The 14,247-nt window shown below is 39.0% G+C and overlaps 1 protein-coding gene across 2 annotated transcripts in view; it reads right to left on the bottom strand.

Moving 5' to 3' along the window:
• Positions 1-12,731, bottom strand: part of PEX7 (peroxisomal biogenesis factor 7) — a 90,698-nt gene extending 77,967 nt beyond the window's left edge. For both annotated transcript variants that reach the window (XR_008380273.1, XM_053592621.1), the window contains exons 1-3: positions 12,510-12,731; positions 10,943-11,000; positions 9,969-10,119 (exon numbers count right to left, since the gene is read on the bottom strand). Coding sequence is in view for 1 of the 2 variants with exons in the window: in XM_053592621.1 (XP_053448596.1) it covers positions 9,969-10,119; positions 10,943-11,000; positions 12,510-12,624 (324 nt within the window). In the remaining variant the exon portion in view is untranslated. The remainder of the gene's footprint in view (positions 1-9,968; positions 10,120-10,942; positions 11,001-12,509) is intronic.
• Between the last annotated feature and the right edge of the window lie 1,516 nt (positions 12,732-14,247).

The raw sequence follows: 14,247 nt of genomic DNA, 5'->3' as shown, positions 1-14,247 counted from the left end.
CTGGGGGCATCAGCATACCAGATTTTAGTCTGTACTACAAAGCCATAGTGCTCAAGACAGCATGGTACTGGCACAAAAACAGAGACACAGACACTTGGAACCGAATTGAAAACCAAGAAATGAAACTAACATCTTACAACCACCTAATCTTTGATAAACCAAACAAGAACATACCTTGGGGAAAAGACTCCCTATTCAATAAATGGTGTTGGGAGAACTGGATGTCTACATGTAAAAGACTGAAACTGGACCCACACCTTTCCCCGCTCACAAAAATTGATTCAAGATGGATAAAGGACTTACATTTAAGGCATGAAACAATAAAAATCCTCAAAGAAAGCATAGGAAAAACACTGGAAGATATTGGCCTGGGGAAAGACTTCATGAAGAAGACTGCCATGGCAATTGCAACAACAACAGAAATAAACAAATGGGACTTCATTAAACTGAAAAGCTTCTGTACAGCTAAGGAGACAATAACCAAAGCAAAGAGACAACCTACACAATGGGAAAGGATATTTGCATATTTTCAATCAGACAAAAGCTTGAGAACTAGGATCTATAGAGAACTCAAATTCATCCACATGAAAAAAGCCAACAATCCCATATATCAATGGGCAAGAGACATGAATAGAACTTTCCCTAAGGACGACAGACGAATGGCTAACAAACACATGAAAAAATGTTCATCATCTCTATATATTAGAGAAATGCAAATCAAAACAACCCTGAGATATCATCTAACCCCAGTGAGAATGGCCCACATCACAAAATCTCAAAACTGCAGATGCTGGCGTGGATGTGGAGAGAAGGGAACACTTTCACACTGCTGGTGGGACTGCAAACTAGTACAACCTTTCTGGAAGGAAGTATGGAGAAACCTCAAAGCACTCAAGCTAGACCTCCCATTTGATCCTGCAATCCCATTACTGGGCTTCTACCCAGAAGGAAAGAAATCCTTTTATCATAAGGACACTTGTACTAGACTGTTTATTGCAGCTCAATTTACAATTGCCAAAATGTTGAAACAGCCTAAGTGCCCACCAACCCAGGAATGGATTAACAAGCTGTGGTATATGTATACCATGGAATACTATTCAGCCATTAAAAAAAATGGAGACTTTACATCCTTCGTATTAACCTGGATGGACGTGGAAGACATTATTCTTAGTAAAGCATCACAAGAATGGAGAAGCATGAATCCTATGTACTCAATTTTGACATGAGGACAATTAATGACAATTATGGTTATGGGGGGGGAAACAGAAAGAGGGACGGAGGGAGTGGGGTGGGGCCTTGGTGTGTGTCACACTTTATGGGGGCAAGACATGATTGCAAGAGGGACTTTACCTAACAATTGCAATCAGTGTAACCTGGCTTATTGTACCCTCAATGAATCCCCAACAATAAAAAAAAAAAAAAGAAAAAAACAAACTCCTCATGATTTAGGGATGCACACCTATGTAGTAGTAAAAACAGAAATAAAAGCAAAAAATCCATGAACAGAAAATTCAGGATAGTGATTACTCCCAGGAAGAAGGGAGGAAGAAAAAAGGAGGAAAAGGAAGGCTAGACCTGGAAAGGCACAAACAGAGGAATCCAATGGTACCAGGTAATATTTCATTTATTAAGCTAGATGGTGAATGTGTAAGTGTTTAATACATCATTTTTATATCTGTGTATATTTTATGTGTATGAAATATTTCACAGATTTCTTAAAAATCTGCAATGTCTTTCCACTGATCTTAAGCACAATGGCCAAAATGCTCACTGCTCCAGGCCCACCTGCCCACTCCTTCCCATTCCAGTGTGCTCTTCCCTTTGCCTCTCACACTACTTCCCTGGCCTCTCTACCTGATGGTTCATTCTGACTCTTCCTTGACTCAAGGATTGCCTCCCTGTTCCTTCCCCAGACAAGACTTCAGCTCTCATAGCACTCTGTACATTCACTGCACTTACCACATTATTAATTAGATAACCAGCAGCCTAAGCCTCTCTCCCTAGAGAAGGCAGGGACTCCAGAAGGGCAAGGACATGGCTGATGTGTTCATCTTTCCAGTGAGGTCAGTAGAGTGCCTTGAACACAGTAGAGTTAGTAAAAGTTTTTGGAATGTGTGAAGGGACAGAGAAACAAATCTGAATGAAAAGCATGTCTTGTATTAGTCTGCCCCTCCATTCCTTCCCTATTCCCTATTTCCCCCTCCATTCCTTCCCTATTCCCTATTTCCCCCTCCATTCCTTCCCTATTCCCTATTTCTGCCCCTCCATTCCTTCCCTATTCCCTATTTCCCCCTCCATTCCCATTCAAGCAGTGGACAGGGCAAATGGTCAACTGAAAAAATTTTTAAAAAGTAAGAGAGAGATGCAATACCTGACTTTATGCTTTACAAGCAGAATCCTCTAAAGGCTTTATCGTATGAAATAACTCTTGGCAGTAGTGAAGAAAATTAATTGGGGAAAAGGAAAAAGAAAAAAAACCGACTGAACAATGTTTTGTGCTGCTTTATGAAATTCAAACCTCATCATCATAACCACAGTTTGAGAGGATAGATTTTTATTACTAAAACCAATTCCCAAAGAGCTCACTCTTAATCTACAGTAAAGTATTGCCCTTTTTAAGTTAGTCTATTTAATTAAAAATTGTGAAATAAAAACTATGTTCAGAATTCTACTTATCTGTATCAATACAAAAGAAAGGGACAGTGACTTTTAATTACTGAGCGATTAGAAAGGGCTACATATTTCTTTTAAGATGAAACTTAAATTTTCAAAATGTTTTTCATTAAAGAAAATTTAAAACATGCATAAAAGTAGAGAGAATAGTATAATAACCCTCCAGGCACCATAACACATCTTCTGTAATTATCAACATTTGCCCATCTTGTTTCACCTGTCCCGATACTGACTGAATAACTCACTGCTGGAGTATTTTAACATCAGTCCATATCACTCATAAATACATCAGATATGGAAGGTTAGTGTTTTTTACATAAGCACAAGGCTATTTTCAGCCCCAATATGATAAACAACAGCTACTTAATAGTATCTACTATTCAGTCCATATTCATATTTCCTGTCACAAAAATGTCTTCTTACAATTGGAAGAAGTATCCAAATAAGATCCACATATTACATTTAGCCGCTATGGCTCTTAAATCTCTTCTAATCTTGGACCATCCTCCTGCCCCCACCTTTTTCCCACCCCCCTTCCCAAAACATTTACTTACTAAAGAAACTAAGTTATTGGCCCTGTAGAATGGCCTACATTCTTCATTAGGCTAATTGTTTTCTCATGGTGGTATTTAACTTTTTCCTCTACCCTTCCTATTTCCTTTAAATTGGAAGTTAGATCTGGAGGCTTAATCTGATTCAATTCAATTTTTTAACTTCCTATTGCATTAGGAGGCATATAATTTTTGGTTGACCCACTTTTAGTGATCCTAAGATTATTAAGAGAAAGTTTCAATTTTAAATTAATGGTTTTAGCATCCGCAGATGATCCTCGTCAAGAGTCATTATTTCATTAAGGGGTACTAAATGGTGATTTTCTAATTCTGTTATTCCTTCTGCATTTATGAGCTATAATTCTATTATAAAGAATTTTTCTTATCAACTGTTTCATTACTCCATAATAAAATGCATACAGGAAAGACCAGGATAAATGCCTTGATTCTTTACCTTTATCAATTTTCAGAATAATGAGTTGGTGGGTCTGATAATCTCCAATGTTTTTCTAATTATCACAATTCCATGTAGGAAATAAAAATATACCATGCAGTACTGTTTCACTGTTCAAATTTGTTTGGTTTGTTTTTTGGTTTTTCTGGTTTTTTCTTTTTGGAGACAGAGTCTTGCTGCTTTGTCACCCTGGCTATAGAGTACAGTGGTGTGATCACAGGTCACAGCAACCTCAAACTCCTGGCTTAAGTGATCCTCCTGCATCAGCCTCCGGAGTAGCTGATGCTACAGGCATGGGCCACCATGCCTGGCTAATTTTTTTCTGTTTTTAGTGAAAGACATTTAAATATACACACATACACTTGTATTCATCTATGTAAAAATGTAAATTTTACATGTTTAAACAGGTCTGCCAGTAATTCCATTTCATATTAGCTTGCACCAAAACTAAAAATAATTTCTAGTTTTATACAATTTAAAATTATCAAATAAGATTGCATAATTCTCCTACTTGTTTCCTAATAGATTCTAAAATAGGTGATATGAAGTTCTAGCTCCTATGTACAATTTGCTTACTAACTTGCTTTGGAGATAGGCAGTGTTGACATCTACACTAAGTGTATTAGGCTACAGAGGGAGCAGCAATAGCTGTGTGTCAAAGTCCTTCTCTATCAAAACACATTCTATTACAATTTCCATCTATTTAAAACTATCATTTTCCCTTCTTTCAAAAATTTTTGAAATCTTTAAGGGATAGATAAATGGACTGTGAATGACTTTGCAAGGTAAATCAAATCACTCCCTTAAAATACCCAGAATATTACGAAGCACACATTGACAAGGTTATTAGAACTGAATGCTTAAGGAAAGACAGTTGGTTCCAAATATTGTTGCGCACTGCAATCATCTGGGAATCTTTAAATAATACTCCCTATTTAAATAATACTGATGCCTGGCTATAACCCCCAGACAGCATGACCTGGGCATGAAGAGTCTTAAAAGCTTCTTGGGTGATTCTAAAGTATTATAAAGTTTAACAAACCCTGAGTTAAAACAAGCATTTGCATACATTTAAAAAATTTTAAATACCAAAATTTCAAAAGTCGTATTTATAAGTCTAGTTCTACCTAAAAGCTAATACCTGAAAAGTGAATTAAGTGGAAACTGAGTAATACTTATCCATCCAAGTATGTCCTGTTTTCTGGCCACAGTGTGTACCTCAAAATCTACGGAATCCATCTTTCTCCTGAATTTTAAAAACTTAAAGTTCAATCTCCCCTAGCCAGGCATTCAAAGCCATCAAGATCTGACCCTTACCCATCTCCCCTACCCCATCTTCTACAATTCCACTACACACACTCCATGCTCCAGACCCACCAAAGGGCTTGTGGTGTCTGAACATGTCATGCTCTTTCACCATCATGGCCTTGCCGACGTTCTTCTCTATCAGAAATATCCTTTCCCCTTTGGGCTGCCTAGCAAACTACTAACTGCCAAAGATGCAACTCAAATAACACCTCTTCTGCGACAGCCCCTAATTTTCTCTCTGTTCCTGCTAGACGCCTCTTTTTAACATTTCTCACACTGTATCAAATGATTTGTTTAAATGTCCAGAACTAGAACCAGAGAACAGACCATGGGTCTTATTTATATCTGCATGTTCAAGGACCAGCACATGCCTGGCACACAGTTTGTGCTACCTGTAGAGACAGGTCTAGCTCTTTCAATGTAAGTTTCAACTTTAAAATACTAAACAAAGCCCCAAAACAGTCAATGACCTTTTTTTATTATTTTATTTTTTTAAGACAGGGTCTCACTCTACTGCTCAGGGTACTAGAATGCAGTGTCATCATCACAGCTCACTGCAACTTCAAATTCCTGGGTTCAGGTGATCAATCCTGCCTCAGCCTCCCAAGTAGCTGGGACTACAAGCATGTGCCACCATGCCCAGCTAATTTTTCTATTTTTTTCATAGAGATGGGTCTGGTTCTTACTTAGGATGGTCTCAAAACTCCTGATCTCAAGTGATTCTCCCACCCCAGTCTCCCAAAGTGCTCGGATTACAGGCATGAGCCACCATGCCCAGCAAAAGTCAATGTTTTTAAAAATATAAAGAGTGAAAAGTCATGGCAGACATTAATAAGCCTTGCTATTTTAACTATTTTTACAAATTGTGATGAGCAAACTGATAATTATAAATTAAAACATTAAATTGATTTGTGTCATCTTTGAAGTCACTGTAACTCACCGTTAGTGCTAGAGTGCTATAATCACAAAGTAGAGAGACAAAATTGTCAACTCACCCTCTCTTTTTATCCTTCTCACTGAACTTTTAAAAATGTTTATATTCTTCCATTCCTATTCAACTGTAAGCTAAGCCAATGGCATTTCTATGGGGCTTGGAAGACATAATGACCTCTGCAGACACCAGTTAAACAACATAAAGAAGATTCGTGCTTTGATGCTAAGTTTAGCTGCCAGGCACAGAGACAATGTCCATGTTTTTATGTCTTTTCATTTCACCAAGGCCTTCATTTCTCAAGGCCTAAAATATATCTAAATGTTGGATTTCTAATTCACCTAACGATCTGAAAATTGACTGTTGGACATTTCTCACATATTTATCACATTTCTCTGCATGGTAAAAGGGTTAACTAGAGAGTTCTAACTTGTTTTATGTTTTCCTAACCCTATTATACAAAGATCAAATAACAAAATAGCTCATATTTATTTATTATTTATTTTCTTTTTATTTTTTTTGCAGTTTTTGGCCGGAGCTGGGTTTGAACCCTCCACCTCCAGCATATGGGACCGGCGCCTTACTCCGTTGAGCCACAGGCGCCATCCAGTAGCTCAAATTCATTTAGTGCTGATTCTGATCCAAACCCTTACAACAACCCTATGACACAGACTCAGTTTGCAAATGAAAAACTAAGGTTTAGGAAAAATAAATGACTTATCCACGGTCTTACAACAAATGTAAGTTACAAAGCTGGATTCAAATCCAAGGTGACTGAAGCCATGCTGTTCACCCTAATTATATACTCTTTTTTATGGGAGAAACAGCCCATTATTTGCTATTCTATTTCCTGACATAATTTCCCTGAACACATTAGAAAAAGATAGGAACTGGCCATGTTCATTTACTTATTAATTTATTCAACAAATATTTACTAGCTCCTCAAAACTCATTTGACCTTAAATCTTTTCAAGTATTTCTGAGTATTTGGTACATACAGACTAAAGTGACTCCTCAGATTCACATGCTGAAATCCTAACTCCCAATATTGTGGTATTAGGAGGGAAGGCCTCTGGCTAATTAGGTCATGAAGAGGGAGCCACCATAAAAGGGATTAGTGCCCTTGTAACAGGGACTTCCTAAAGCTTTCTTGCTCTCTTTCTACCATGTGGAGATACAATAAGAAACCAGTAGTCTTTGACCTGAAAAAGGGCCCTCACCTAAACCAAACATCCTGGCACACTAATCTTAGACTTTTAGCCTCTAGAAATATGAAAAGTAAATTTCTGTTTTTTATAAGCCACCAAGTCTATGATACTTTGTTATAGTAGCCAGAACAGACAAAGAAATTGGTGCCCAAAAGTGGGGGTGAACAAATACCTAAAAAAGGCTATCTTCATTTGTTATTTCATGTAACCAAACGGAATATGTGAAATAATAAACTGATCATTCATGCTACTTTTAGTTGGATTTTCTATTACACTAACATCCCAGGCATCCTGATTGATTAAAATGCTTACCAAAAACTGCAATTCAAAATAAAATGAGAAAGGACAACCTAGAATAATAGTCTGCAAACAAACAAGTAAACAAAAAACATTAAAAAAAAAATCACTAGCCGGGCGTTGTGGCGGGCGCCTGTGGTCCCAGCTACTCGGGAGGCTGAGGCAGGAGAATCGCCTAAGCCCAGGAGTTGGAGGTTGCTGTGAGCTGTGTGACGCCACGGCACTCTACCGAGGGCAATAAAGTGAAACTCTGTCTCTACAAAAAAAATATATAAAAAAAAAAATCACAGTGTGTCTTCACTTCAAAAAACTAGTCACAGAATTACAGAATGACATAAACCTGATTCTACAGCAATTCAAAAAACAAAGATCTAAGTGTTTCACTAGAGGACTCAAAGCAACCTAACACAACATGGCTAAAGACAGTGTAAAGACATTATAGCTAATTTTATTGGAACTAGAGGCTCAAGATTATGGTGGCAAAATCTTATAAAGTTCCGAACTGATCATCACATTTCTGGAATGCATTAGGTATACTACATTATAGGAGACACTGAAAACCAGGAGAGTGTCGAAAGAGGGTTTCCATGAGAGTGAAAGATGGAGAGACGGTGTAATCTGAAAACAGGGTGAAGAAATGACAGGTGCACACTCTCAAAAGGACGACTAAATAGGACATGATGGCTACTTTCAAGAGTTCTCCAAGAAAAGAAGGGTTCTCACCACTTCAGAGAAAAGCATTACAGTAATAGCTGGTTGCTACAGAAGGTAAGACTTGGGCTTAAGAAGAGCAATTTCTAACCATTAGAGATCTAAAACTCAGGTAAGTTATATCTTGTGAGATAGGAAATTCACTTTCACTGAGATGAACACTAAGTGACCATCCATCAGAGAAACTCCAGAAGAATATTTCTCAGAGAGTAGTACACACACCACTGGTTGTACAAGAGATGATTTTAACTGATTCATACATTTATTTTATTCATTATGTATTTAACATACATTAAAAATAATATAAAATGTACATTCTAAACCAGCCATCAATCTCATTGTTTCATGAATATTACTGTTTGGGGATAAATGAAGTAACAATTTAAAGTTGATTTAAAGAAAAATATTAAATCAATATATCCAACTTAACTAGATATATTATGATGTTGGTTACTGTCCTAGAATTTATAAAAATAAGCAATAAAAGCCACCAAAGATTCAAGGGGGGGTAAAAAAACTTCTAAGAAAATTATTTTTAAACAAAGAAAGGAAAAAAAAAAACATTAAGTTAATTGTGGTACAGGTAGTGTAAGAAGACACCAAAAATCATAGAAGTACCCTAAAAATGTTGGAATTCTGGACATTTGTGTATTTAATAACTTAAAATTAAGTGGTTCCTTTACCAAAATTGTCTTAGCGTTCAGTGATTATCTGAAAACATAGTAATTTACAACTACATTTATTCAGATGGCTGTCACAATAAAATGAAAACTAAAATTTTTCATTATTTCAGTAACAATCTTAGAAACGTTAATAGCTATAGCTATAAAATGTCTGGACCCCTCACATAACTAATCTTTATTAGTTATAAAGACTAATCTTACAGCTAATAAACACTCATTGAGGGCCTCCTATGGGCCAGACGCTGTGGTGGATACAGATTTTTTTTTTTTTTTTTTTTGAGACCGAGTCTCAAGCTGTGGCCCTGGCTAGAGTGCTGTAGCATCATAGCTCACAGCAACCTCCAACTCAGGCTCAAGCAATACTTTTGCCTCAGTTGTTTTCTATTTTTAGTAGAGACGGGTCTCACTTTTGCTCAGGTTAGTCTCGTGAGCTCAAGCAATCCACTCTCCTCAGCCTCCCAGAGTGCTAGGATTACAGGCGTGAGCCACCTCACCTGGCCCAATAGATACAAATTTAAAAGTAAGGAGAGGAAAATATTAAAACATTTAAGGTAAAACACCAAAAGCAAAAGTCTTTACCATCATGTTCATTAAAAAATATATATGTATTTTAGTACAAATGAAACCCAAACTATTTTCTACACTACACATACACACAAAATCTGGACATACAAACCAGATTTAGATATAAAATTCCTTTAGTAAACTCTGCCTCACACTGAGTATGTGATGCCCTTGCTCCAATATATTTTGAAAACCCTCATGAATCTTCCAGAAACCCTAAGGGCAATCTTGTGTAGTCTCTGAGAAAAGTCCACCTCTTCTATCTTAAGGCACTAGCATGGCAGGCATATTCTCACAGCATAAAGAAAGTGGTGGGCCTCTCTGGAAGAAATAATGCCACGATACACTACTGGAGGCGTTTTTTCTGTCTAATGAGAATTCTGACCTTTTCCTTTCTTTCCAAGCTCCTTAGGCCAAGAAGTACTTTATATTTGAAGAATCAAATAATAAGTGACATCTAATATGTATAAAGAACACTAAAGTTTAAACTTGTCCCCTGAAGACATTTCTCCATGTGTCCATCTGCATATGGATTTCAACCAACTCCAAAAAAGAAAAATGATCAGCCCAGAAACATCCCCCTCCTACCTCCTGAGTGTGTTCTTTATAGACCTGCAGCGGCCCCGTGGCTTTGGCAGTATCCCAGAGCTGCAGTGAGCCATCACCACTACAGGTGACAAGGACATGTTCATTATTCTCACTCCAGGTCACATCGAACAAACCGTCATTCCAGTCAAAACTAAACCAAGAAAACAAAAAACAAAAACACTTAGGCAGCTAAACAAAAATGAATAACCATCACAATTTTACAGGTATAGAGTTTTTTTCTGACACATTATCTGGTATAATCTTCACTATTATGGGAGATAAGGAGACCAAGTAATTGACAGATACAGAAACAAATTCAGAAAGATTAAGAGAATAGCTTCTGTCATAGAGATAGAAAACTGCCCACCTGGATTAAAATTAGGTGTCCCAATGATAAATATAGAACTATTTACATAAAGGCATGCTGTCATACCTGGGTGCTAACTGACTTTTTGTGATTTATAAGATGGGCCCAATTTAGATCAATAATTTCAGCTTGTCCTACACATCTTTTACCTGAGCTATGAGCAGGTAGTTATTTTCTGTCCAAATTTTTTTCACCTTTGACTAACCCTGATGGAAGTGTTAATGAGTCCAACAGTCCCATAGGCAAGACAAGAATGGAAGGAAAGGACAAGAGGTACAGGATAATTCACAAAATGGATAATAAGCTTCTGCATGAGTAAAGCTAAACTACTACATTAAGAAGAAAGCAAAGAGAGGCAATACCACACAGTATACCAGTTTGCATTTTTTATGTTTAAGTTTTATAATTTATGAATGGACACTAAGAGGTAAGGTTTAGAAATAGCCTAATCATAATGGCAAAAAAAAATTCTGTATTATGCAAATGCTGAAGATCCTTTTATATTGCAAATTAAAATAACTTATAGATCAAGGAGTCAAAACCTAATTCTACTAAGGCTTTAATACCAACAGAAAATATATATGATTAATAATCAGAGACACTTTACCTTCTAAAAAGTCTAAGCCCAGATTCATTTTGATCCAATATTAGCAGGGTTCCACAGCCTAAAGAGAAAAAATTAATCAAGATCATACAGTTGAACCTTCCAGGGTAACATCTAAGGTCAAAGAGGTATCAAGAACTGAGTACTCGATTTTACTACCACAAAAGTCACTGGGAGCATGTAAACAAAATGACCAGGATTGTGTTCTCTTTTTTGTTTTTTCCAAATTGTGCTTCAATCATTAAATATTCAACTTACCATCTCACCTATGACTGGAATCCAGATGCAGACCTAATAGAGGGGAGACACATTTAAGGGCCTGCTCTGTGGCCAAGCAAGGTAACAGGGACACAAACCTTCCAAGGGTGTTATCATCCCCATTGACAGACGAGAGACCTGAGGCTTACAGACACCAGGAATAGTGCTCCTTCTACTAAAACATCTTGCCTCCCCAATAAATCTAGAATACATCTAACACAGCATTTTAAAACATAGTATGAATGTGGAAGTACCTGGTAGAATTTACCACATATCTGGTGGTGAAGTACTGAAAATAGTATTAGTATCAGTTATTTATCAAAGATGAATTTTACTAAAGGACCAATGCTTTTTAAAAGTTATATTTATTTTTATAGAGACCCAGGGGAAAATTCTTTTCTATCCAAACATGACTGTTTTAACCCGCAGTGTCATTCGACTCAGGAGTCTCAAGTGTCGTAAATAGGAACGTGCAAGCGCTAAGTGCCAATGATGAAAATACAAGAAAGCCAAGTATTTCCCTCCGAGTTTAGAAATCCTATTTTTTTTTTCTGCTATTGGCCCGAATATAACAGAGCACAGACATTATGCAGTGACTTGCATATTGATTCAGTGTGTAAATAGCTAGGATATAAAATTCAAAAAAGCAAAATCTAGAATGGACGCATGCCTTTCCACCCAGTCCACCACCAGAGACAATTAACTTGAGCCTCTAACAAGTGCTTGTGAATGTGTATTTTCCAAGAGACAACAAAACGTGAGGACAGAACTTGACACACTTCGCGACCGTACTGGGGAGAATCTCCAAGCGTCCGTCTCTCAGCCACATCCTTCTTAGGAGGCTCGGCCTAGATGTTTTCGCTCAGAGCTCAAATGCAGACTGTGGGACACACATGGGCCAGTTAGCAAGACATGGAGTGACCCTGCAGACAGTCCTCCAAGTGCTGTTGGGCCCGTCAGACCGGCCACAGAGGCTCCCCCCGTTATCCGCACCGGGGCGTGTACCTGGGGGTAGCTAAGAGGCAGGCTACGGTGGAGACCGTGCGGTCTCGGGAACAAGGACATGGGCTACTAGGCTACATCCACAAGCTACTCCCACGCTGTAACTGGAAATGACAATGACAGCATCTCCAGGCCAACTCCCCACGCTAGGCAAAGGACAGCGCAGGTGGCCGGTGCCTCTGCTTCCCCCTGGCGTTGACTCGTGGCACCGTCTCCTCTCGGAAGTGCTTTCCCACGAGCGTGAGAAGCTGGAGCTCAGCGGGTCCCCGCCCCCGCCCCGGCAGCGCGGCGCGGCGTCGCCCGGCCTCACCCGCGATGCCGTAGTGCTGCGAGGCGGCGCAGGCTAGGCGGCCCATGAGGTACGGAGAGAACTCCACGGCGTAGCCGTGGCGGCCCGGCACCCGCAGCGTCCGTGCCGCGGTCATCCCGCCCACCACCGCCGGGCCTCGCCGCCCGGGCAGCGGAAGCAGTTCCGAGTCTGAAGCGTGTGCTCGTGACTCGGAGAAAGAAGTTAGAGACACCCAAGAAAACCAGGCGGAAGTGAGAGCCCGGTGTCCTGAATTGTACATTCTGATTGGTCCGCGAAGTAAAGGGCATTGACTCCACGAGAGGCCATTGTTGTTTCGGGCAAAACAAAGGCGACTTCTTAATAGGGAAATGATCTACGATAGGCGGTGATTCTGACTTGTTACTGCATCTCAGCCTTCTCTTCGGGACCATCTAGTTTTTATTAGCTTTTGAAAGATCAGCATCAGGAAATTTTACCTGATGATTGCAAAATGAGACAAGTTATGACAAATTTTACCTGAAGATTGCAAAATGAGACAAGTTTCCAACTCTGAAACCATGCAGAGTTGGAAAGTCGATTGATGTTTTGCACAAAGTAACTTGAAGAAATAATGTAAGTCTATGCGGTCTCGAGCAAAGGCGTGGGCTGTTAGTCTAGTTAAACACTGTAACTGGAAACGGTGAAACATCGTCTCCAGACCAACTCCTCACACTTGGCAAAGGAGGAAAAGGGAGCTGGCTAGTTCTAGTGAAGCTAAGAAAAAAAGATACCATCATAAGCAACTAAAACTTTTTTTTTCTTTTTAAAGGGTTGAGATCTTGCTCTGTTGCCCAGGCTAGAGTGCAGTGATGCCATCATAGGTCACTGCATCCTAGATCTCCTGGGTTCAAATGATACTCCATCTTCTGAGTAACTGAGACTCTTGGCTATTTTTTTTTTTTTTTTTAGAGATAAGATCTCTCTATGTTGCGCAGGCTGGTTTTGAACTTGGCTTGAAAGTGATCCATTACTTGAAAGTGATGCTCTGGCCTCTGCCGCCCAAAGTACTATGATTACGGGTGTGACCCACCACATCCTGGACTTTATTTTTTTCTTTAATCGCTGTACATGTTGTATGGTAATAAGTTCTCTGATGCCAGGGCTAATTAAGTAAAACTAAGGCTTATTTATTCAAGCATTTGCCAAGCATGTACTGTAGAGGATGGCCATAATTTATTTGCCAAACCGAGACACTTTCATTTGAGAATGAAAGAGAATTAAAAGTGCAGCTAATAACTAAGTAGGTCAACAGGCACAAATCTACTCATATGATCACCTTAACTGTACACCAAGTACAGTGCTAAGCACTTGGGATTCAAAGCAGCAAGACAGAGTCCATGGCCTCAAGGTGTTACAATCTAGTCAAAAGAAGACATGTAAAGTTGAATGCAATCAAAATACTGCCTTTTTGGCACCAGGCAGGAAGTCTTTCATGGAAGACTATTTTTCCACAGATGGGGGTGGTGGTGGTAGTGGTGGTGGTGGTGATGGGAGGAACTGTTTCAGGATGATTCAAGTGCATTACATCTCCACCAGGCATTAGATTCTCATAAGGAGTGTGCAACCTAGAGCCTTCCCATGCACAGTTCACAGTAGGTTTGTGCCCCTATAAGAGTTGAATCTGCTTCTCTGACAGGAGGCAGAGGTCATGCAGTGATGCAAGTGATGGAGAGTGGCTATAAATATAGAGGAAGCTTCCTTGGCTCCTCTGCCCACCATT

Source organism: Nycticebus coucang, chromosome 5, assembly GCF_027406575.1.
Source record: "Nycticebus coucang isolate mNycCou1 chromosome 5, mNycCou1.pri, whole genome shotgun sequence".
Classification (NCBI taxonomy): domain Eukaryota; kingdom Metazoa; phylum Chordata; class Mammalia; order Primates; family Lorisidae; genus Nycticebus; species Nycticebus coucang.
The sequence above is the reverse complement of the archived record's forward strand: the minus strand, read 5'-3'. Positions and strand labels throughout refer to the sequence as shown.